The following is a 7,910-nucleotide window of genomic DNA, read 5'->3' on the forward strand; positions in this document are numbered from 1 at the left end:
CTAAGGGCACTCCCATTTTCTTCAAGAATAAGATCCGGAGGCCCTCAATCACCATTATCATTCAAACTACTTCTGGAGGTTCTGGTCAATGGAATACATGCAGAAAATAAAAGAATAAGGAATATAAATACTGGAAAAGAAGAAATGAAAAATCATCATTTGCAGATATTATGCATGCATACCTAGAAAAACCAAAAGTATCAATGAAAAAACTATTAGAAATAATAAGAATGGTCACTAAAGATAAATATATCATAATTAATTACTTTACCTGAGACAAACAATAACCAGGTAGAATGTGTAATCATAATGGGAATGTCATTCATATAAACAAAACACAAACATAATAAGAAATGAGTATAAAGAAACATAACATTTATTGAAAATCTCTAAAGTTGGCATGGATAGAAAGACTCCATTTTTAAAGATATAAATTCTCCAATTAAAGTGCAGATTTATTGCAAGTACTGCAGTAAATGTCAATTTTTTTGTTTTGTATATTGTTCAACTCGGAACTTGACACATCCACATACATATACTGTATATTTGCAGGAAGAAAGGTCGATATCATTGAAAGTGCTTGGTGGTAGAATAGGCATTGCGGGGCAGTTTTGCATTCTACTCTACAGATTTCTGCACTTAGAAAAATAAGTATATAACTAGAGACAGAGAAGAGGGGAGAGGAATAGACTTTCTTTCTTTTTCTTTTTCTTTTTTTTTTTTGAGATGGAGTCTTGCTCTGTTGCCCAGGCTGGAGTGCAATGGCACAATCTCAACTCACTGCAACCTCTGCCTCCTGGGTTCAGGCAATTCTCCTGCCTCAGCCTCCCAAGTAGCTGGGACTACAGGTGCGTGCCACCATTCCCGGCTAATTTTTGTACTTTTAATAAAAATGGGGTTTTACCATGCTGGCCAGGCTGGTCTCGAACTCCTGACCTCAAGTGATCCACCAGCTTCAGCCTCCCACAGTGCTGGGGAGGAGTAGATTTTCTATTGAGGGGATATATAGCTTTTTTTTTTTTCAGGAAAGTATTAATAGTTCTTAGTTATTTTTTAAAAGTCATACATGCCTGTGAGAATCTGATGAAAGCTATGGCTCCTTTCTCCACAAAAATGAATATACGTATGCACCCAATTGCAGGTGGTCCACAAGGTTGTCCGTGTCAGAATGCCTACTCTGGGTTAATCCGTGGGGATTGTTCCTTGGGCATTCATTTGGCTGAGCGGGCACCAAGGTGGATATGGACTGGCAGGCAGTAACTCTGCAACAAGATTAGGTTCTCTTTTTAAGGAAACCAGAGGCAAGAAGCCCAGCGGGCTGCACCTCTCAGGTCAGGTGGTGGCAGCACACAGTATTAGGAGCAATGCTCACTCAGGCACCATGAATAAGGGCAGAGGGGTAGGTAGGAACAGTAAGCCCTTCAATGCATTGCTGTTACCTCTGTGGGAATTTGGGGAGGGAAGGGAAGGAGCCAAAGGTATTTACTCTGATTGGTCACCTGAGTAAACATGGCATTTACCACCTTGGTCACTTATCTATATGTATTTTTGGAGTGAACAATAGATCGGTGCCTGAATACAGGGGATGAGAGGCTATGGAATGTGGAAGGGTGGGAGGGCAGCACCTTCTTCTGCTCTTGACAGGGCAGGGAGGATTAGAACATCTCTGCATCCCTCACACCCTCAGGTGCCTCAGCCTTGGTAGACTGGAATTCAATTCAGAGGCAGGTGATCAGAGTAGCCATCAAATCACAAGAGGTTCATGTAACAGTCGGCCAAGACTTTGGGACGTTAAATACATGCTTTTCTTTAATTAAATAAGACAGGGTTGTGTTGCTTTAACCTATCAAATTGCAAGTTGATTCAAAAATAGAAAAAGTAAGGAATTATTTGTGTAAAATGGCCAAGATTAGACAACTGGTCGTCTCTTTGTGGAGTAATTCATAGATCATGTTAAAAAAATCCATTTTTTTTTAAGAGAGAGAGGCTTGCTCTCTGTCACCCAGGCTGGAGTGCAGTGGTGAGATCATAGCTCACTGCAGCCTTAAACTCCTGGGCTCCAGCAATCCACCCACCTCAGCCCACTTTTCAATTTCAAAATGAGTTATTTTGTTTTAAAAGCTACTAATTGGCTGTAACCAGTAGAAATATTTTCCTTCTGTTACAAATAAAATAACGAAATTAATGAGGCCTTTTGGGTTTTCTCTCCCGTTTAAACTCTCCACTCAAAGGAAAATAGCATCATTTTATTTTCTTAATATAAAAGTAATGCGTTACTGATTTAAAAACAAATGAGCAGAAAAGTTTAAATAAGACACTCCCACGATCTATCTCCTTTTCTAACATCTTGCTCCACATTTTACAGGGGGGCAGAAGAAATTGGACATTCATGACTGGTGATGGGGGAGGTATAGAGAGAGACAGTTGGACTGGGACTAGAGAAGATAAAAAATTATTCCTCGAAGAGGAAGAAAAGGCCAACGGACACGGGAGCAGATACAGCCTCTTTCTGTAAACCAAAGAAAGGCAAATTTCAACCACAAAGAGAAGCTACTTCTGGTCTCCGGGGTTGGCAAAGAGGAAAATGAGTGGCAGGACCTGATGTGTCAGGGAAGGAAGGGGAGGGCCGGCTTCTGCGGCGCTGCTGATGGGAGTGGTAATTGGGGTCCTGATCTCACGGTTGACGTGGCCCTCACGTGAGCTGGAGCCGACGCGTGCAGACGTTCTTCTAATTCTAGTCTTCGTTTGGTCCGGTTGCACTCTCCCTATCACCCAGAGGGCGAGAGGGCCTGTGGCCTGGGGGAAGGAGGACGAGATTACTGCCTGGATCCCAGCAGGTTTGTGTGTGGATGGGCGTTGCCAGGGGATCCCTGTGGCGCGGGCAGTGAAAGGTGGAGGCCGAAGGGGGAGCACAGTTCGCTTTCTCCAAACCCTTGCAGTATCCCTGGCCCTTTCTAGAACGAAAATGGTGGACCTTGGGGCCAGATTCCAGGGGCGACCCCAGACTCGGGCGTCGTGGGACCTTTAACATCCAGGGCCTTGAATCAGGGAGGGCAGATATTCGGATTCATGTCCTGTGTGCTGGTCCATCTACCAAGCCAGAATCTTGGGGCTGTGCGTCTGTCTGACAGTCATACCCCTTTTCTTTCAGTAGGACGCTGTGCCATTTGGGAACAAAGGAATAGTCTGCTTGGAATCCCTGCAGGTCAGTGTAAAGCTGGGGCTGTCCCGCGGCGCCCAGAAGGACTGGGATGACTGAGGTCCTTGCCTTAACTTGGGCCCTTTACCGACTCTCAAGCAATCTTCCTGCCATTTATTTTTCTTCAGTAAAAGAGGATGTAACAGTGCCTGCAGGAAAAGTGCTTGTCATTGCGGGTAGGGTGCGTTGGGGAGAGGGATAGAAGAGATCGGTTGGTTTTGTTTTTCTCCTCGGATTTTCCACATCCCCCCTGGCCCCGCCCTGCTTCCAGTGGTTTGAAAGGGGTGTGGTTTTGCTGGGAAAATGGCCGACCGCTGGGGCTGCCGGAGCGAGTGAGGGCCGGGGGCGGGGACCGGGGTGGTGGCACACTACCAAGCGAGAGGGCTGGTGTCAGCGGAGTCCAGAGAAGTGAGGGTAGGGTGAGAAACAAAAAGGTAAAATCCATTGACAGCCAGGACCCTGAATTAGGAAAAGTGGATATTGGGACTCCCCGAAGTGCTTTTCTGTCCGCTGAGCCATCAGTTTCTGCCCTGTTGCCTGTGTCTGCAGATCTAGGGGCCGGAGGCCAGTCCAACCCTTGGAGCAGGAAGAAACGCAAAGTTTTCAAGAACCAAGTAGGTCATAATAAGGGTGATGGCATTATTTGGGGATGGAGCATGGTGGCGACTGCAACTCGAGTAGGCCCGTGGACCCCTTCCATGTCCCCCTCCTTCCTTCTTATCTACACCATTTCGGAGCTTGCAAAAGAAATTGCTCTGCAGGTACAAGACAGGGGAGAAAGTAGCTGAGAAGGGGTGGGCGTCAAGAGAGTCCAGGGGTTGGGAGGACGTTACTCCAAATTACTGTTTGGGGTACAGTGTCCTTGGTGTTGGTCCGTCGACCAAGCACTCACTTCTGAAGTTTGTCAGTCTTGGAGGTTTAGTGGAAGCGGAAACCAAGGTGAGGGAGGTAAGAAATTGCTCCAGAGCAGAGGTAGTTGGTATAACGACACGTGGGGGTGGGTGGGGGTGTCCTGGTACCTTTGAGATGGAGGAGTTGGCGGAGGCAAGGGCAGAGTTGGAGACCTTTACGCATTTCACGCCAGTACCGCTTTTAGATATTCTCACTTCATTTTGTTACAAGGAAAATGTTAACGATGAAAATGTGTGGCGACATCTTCGGAGGATGCCAATGATGGGAGTAGGGGTGGAGGTGGAATGGAGGGTTAGAGGAATCATCGAAGGAGGAAGAGGGAGGGAGATAATGAATTCCAAAGCCGCAGCTCTGTGAGGAGAGGAGGGTAACCGAAGGCGGGAAACACTGGGCAAGGCAGCTGTAAAGGGCTAGGAATTCAGAAGAGGGATGTGTGTCCCGTCCCGGGTGAGAGCTATATGTCCCCCGAGCTCTCAGTACCCCTCTCCCCGCGCCCTTGTCTGCAGGTTTGCACGAAGCAGTGCACTTGGAAGCAAGAAAGAGAAGGAAAAAAAACTGCCTGGACCTCTGTGGGTGCATGTGAGGGCGCCACTGTTCACAGGACATCTGGAAGGGCAGGGGTGGCAGGGAACTTTAACGTTCTGGGGTGGGGTGGTGGAACGTGAGGTTGGAGAGTCTTGAAGCGGGGAAAATTTCCAAACTTAGCTTCCGGCTGGAAGAAAGGAATCAGTGATCTAGATATTAAGCCCTGAGTCTCTGCCAGTATCTCTGTATTTTTGTATGTTTGTTTGTTTTGTCGTTGTTTCAGTCTGTTTGCGTGCAAAGACACAAAAGGAGGAGGAGCCTGAAATCTGAAATGCATCCTTTATTCCTAGGTCAAGCTGCCTCAGAGCCGGCCAGCAGTAGCTGCAGACTCCGCCTGCGACGTGTGCGCGCTTCTCTGGGCCAGAGCGAGCCTGTTTTGTGCTCGGGTTAAGAGATTTGTCCCAGCTATACCATGGGCCGCACTCGGGAAGCTGGCTGCGTGGCCGCTGGTGTGGTTATCGGGGCTGGTGCCTGCTACTGTGTATACAGACTGGCTTGGGGAAGAGACGAGAATGAGAAAATCTGGGATGAAGACGAGGAGTCTACGGACACCTCAGAGATTGGGGTTGAGACTGTGAAAGGAGCTAAAACTAACCTTGGGGCAGGGTCTGGGGCCAAACTTCAGGGTGATTCAAAGGTCAAGCCTGAGGTGAGTTTGGGACTCGAGGATTGTTCGGGTGTAAAAGAGAAGGCCCATTCAGGATCCCACAGCGGAGGTGGCCTAGAGGCCAAGGCCAAGGCCCTTTTCAACACGCTGAAGGAACAGGCAAGTGCAAAGGCAGGCAAAGGGGCTAGGGTGGGTACCATCTCTGGGAACAGGACCCTTGCACCGAGTTTACCCTGCCCAGGAGGCAGGGGTGGAGGCTGCCATCCCACCAGGAGTGGATCTAGGGCCAGGGGCAGGGCAAGTGGAAAATCCAAGGGAAAGGCCCGAAGTAAGAGCACCAGGGCTCCAGCTACAACATGGCCTGTCCGCAGAGGCAAGTTCAACTTTCCTTATAAAATTGATGATATTCTGAGTGCTCCCGACCTCCAAAAGGTCCTCAACATCCTGGAGCGAACAAACGATCCTTTTATTCAAGAAGTAGCCTTGGTCACTCTGGGTAACAATGCAGCATATTCATTTAACCAGAATGCCATACGTGAATTGGGTGGTGTCCCAATTATTGCAAAACTGATAAAAACGAAAGACCCCATAATTAGGGAAAAGACTTACAATGCCCTTAATAACTTGAGTGTGAACGCAGAAAATCAGGGCAAGATTAAGACGTACATCAGTCAAGTGTGTGATGACACCATGGTCTGTCGCTTGGACTCAGCTGTGCAGATGGCTGGGCTAAGACTGTTAACCAACATGACTGTGACTAATCATTACCAACATTTGCTTTCCTATTCTTTTCCAGACTTTTTTGCTTTGTTATTCCTGGGAAATCACTTCACCAAGATACAGATTATGAAACTAATTATAAACTTTACTGAAAATCCAGCCATGACAAGAGAGCTGGTCAGTTGTAAAGTACCATCAGAATTGATTTCCCTCTTTAATAAAGAATGGGATAGAGAGATTCTTCTTAATATCCTTACCCTATTTGAGAATATAAATGACAACATAAAAAATGAAGGGCTTGCATCATCCAGGAAAGAATTCAGCAGAAGTTCACTTTTTTTCTTATTCAAAGAGTCTGGAGTTTGTGTTAAGAAAATCAAAGCACTAGCAAATCACAATGATCTGGTGGTGAAAGTAAAAGTCCTGAAAGTATTAACCAAACTCTAATTTGGAGTCTGTCCCAAACAATATTGAGGTATTTGCAGTTGGTACGATGTGATTTGTAAATTCTTTGTTTTTCATTGTGCATATATGGTAAAGAGATCTTTGCAGCTGCTATTTTGGAATAATGATTATCATATATCATAACAGTGACTGATGTTGGTTGTAACGGTTGGGTTTAGGATGGACCATTTTAAGGATGCCAAGTGGAATATTAGTATTTGTACACAGAAAGAATTGATTGATTTGATCTTATTACCTAGATTGAGATTTTTTAATCTTTCCTCTACCTAAACTGACAATGAATTAGTTATACATCATGAATAAGCTACACTTTTATATTAGTTTATATTTGTTATTCTAAGACTTGTGTTTCATCAATAAAGTTGTGTTTTAAGCAGCAGAAAAAAAAGACATTGTCCTTGTCCTTGCGTTTATGATCTGTTTGGAAAGGTAAGATACATGGAAACTAAAACAAAGAGATATTAACGAAACCGGGAGACCATCAGCGCTTAGAGGCAGCAGAAACAGCTGCAGGCCACAGTGCTCAAGGAAAGTTTTTCAGAGAACTCTTAAGTAAGCTGGGTTTGAAGGATAGGATACAAAAAGTCAGAAGGGCACTCAAGATGGGAGGAGGGATGAGAAGAAAGGCATGGAGATGGGAATCCTTCTCCAGAGAGAAGTGCTGGCCTGCTGGAATGGAAAGTGTAGGGAGGGTAGTGACGAGAGAGAGTCAGGCAGTAGAGGTGAGTCCTGTTCGTGGAGCACCCCTAACTGCTAAACTGGGGTGTCTGAATATTATTGCATCCACCCCTGGGAGACATCAAGGCCTTTTGTGACCAGAGGAATGACAAAATGAAAGGAAAACAGTATGGTAGATTTATGTGCAGCAGGAGTCCAAGCTGGGGTGGGGATAGGAGTGGTGACTGGAGATTGGAAAAACAGGAAGCTACCACAAGTTAGTCCAGGCATGAGATAATAAAGGTGTGAAATTTTTCTGGTGGCCTTGGGAATGGTAAAGAGAGGATGGAAATGAGAGATCTTTTGAGCCAAAAAGTGCTGAGATGTATTCTGGAGACATACAAAGAGGACCAATTTTATTTTGGGTCCTGGGACATTTGACAGAAAAATGTCCTCTTAGCCAGTTCTGGTATCCATGTAAGTAAACAGTTACAACTTTGAAATAATAAGAAAGCATAAGTTTTAGTGCTTGTATCAGATTTCCTTTATAAGGTTGGTTAAGGTGGGGCCTTTATGGAACCATAGAGAGTGTTGTTGGGATACACATAGAAGATCTACCTCTCTCCCACCCCATAGTGAGGGTGAGCGTGTCGGGGGAGGAGAACTCTCAAACTGCTGGTGGGAGTATACACTGGTACAAGGTCCATTGGAATATATGCACATCCTTTAACCCTGTAATTCCACTTATAGAAATGTATCTTTAGG

The 7,910-nt window shown here is 45.6% G+C and overlaps 1 protein-coding gene across 4 annotated transcripts; it reads left to right on the top strand.

Annotated features, from left to right (window-relative positions):
* Positions 1 to 616: 616 nt before the first annotated feature.
* On the top strand, positions 617 to 6,876 carry ARMCX1 (armadillo repeat containing X-linked 1). Of its 4 annotated transcripts, none has more exons than XM_063635090.1 (4): positions 617 to 2,837; positions 3,155 to 3,205; positions 3,749 to 3,960; positions 4,987 to 6,876. In XM_063635090.1, the coding sequence occupies exons 1-4, from the start codon at positions 2,648 to 2,650 to the stop codon at positions 5,272 to 5,274; spliced, it is 741 nt and encodes a 246-aa protein (XP_063491160.1). In that variant the 5' UTR covers positions 617 to 2,647; the 3' UTR covers positions 5,275 to 6,876. The 4 variants fall into 4 exon arrangements, with proteins under 4 accessions (XP_063491160.1, XP_055125335.1, XP_055125333.1 ...); XM_055269360.2 differs by having other exon boundaries at positions 1,330 to 2,837; positions 3,152 to 3,205; XM_055269358.2 differs by having other exon boundaries at positions 1,330 to 2,837; positions 3,152 to 3,205; positions 3,749 to 3,813.
* Positions 6,877 to 7,910: the final 1,034 nt, after the last annotated feature.

This window comes from Symphalangus syndactylus, chromosome X, assembly GCF_028878055.3.
Source record: "Symphalangus syndactylus isolate Jambi chromosome X, NHGRI_mSymSyn1-v2.1_pri, whole genome shotgun sequence".
Classification (NCBI taxonomy): Eukaryota; Metazoa; Chordata; class Mammalia; order Primates; family Hylobatidae; genus Symphalangus; species Symphalangus syndactylus.

What these genes read in the sequence shown, in the direction of transcription:
- ARMCX1 (XM_055269360.2), top strand. Translation starts at nt 5,109, where the DNA reads ATGGGCCGCACTCGGGAAGCTGGCTGCGTGGCCGCTGGTGTGGTTATC.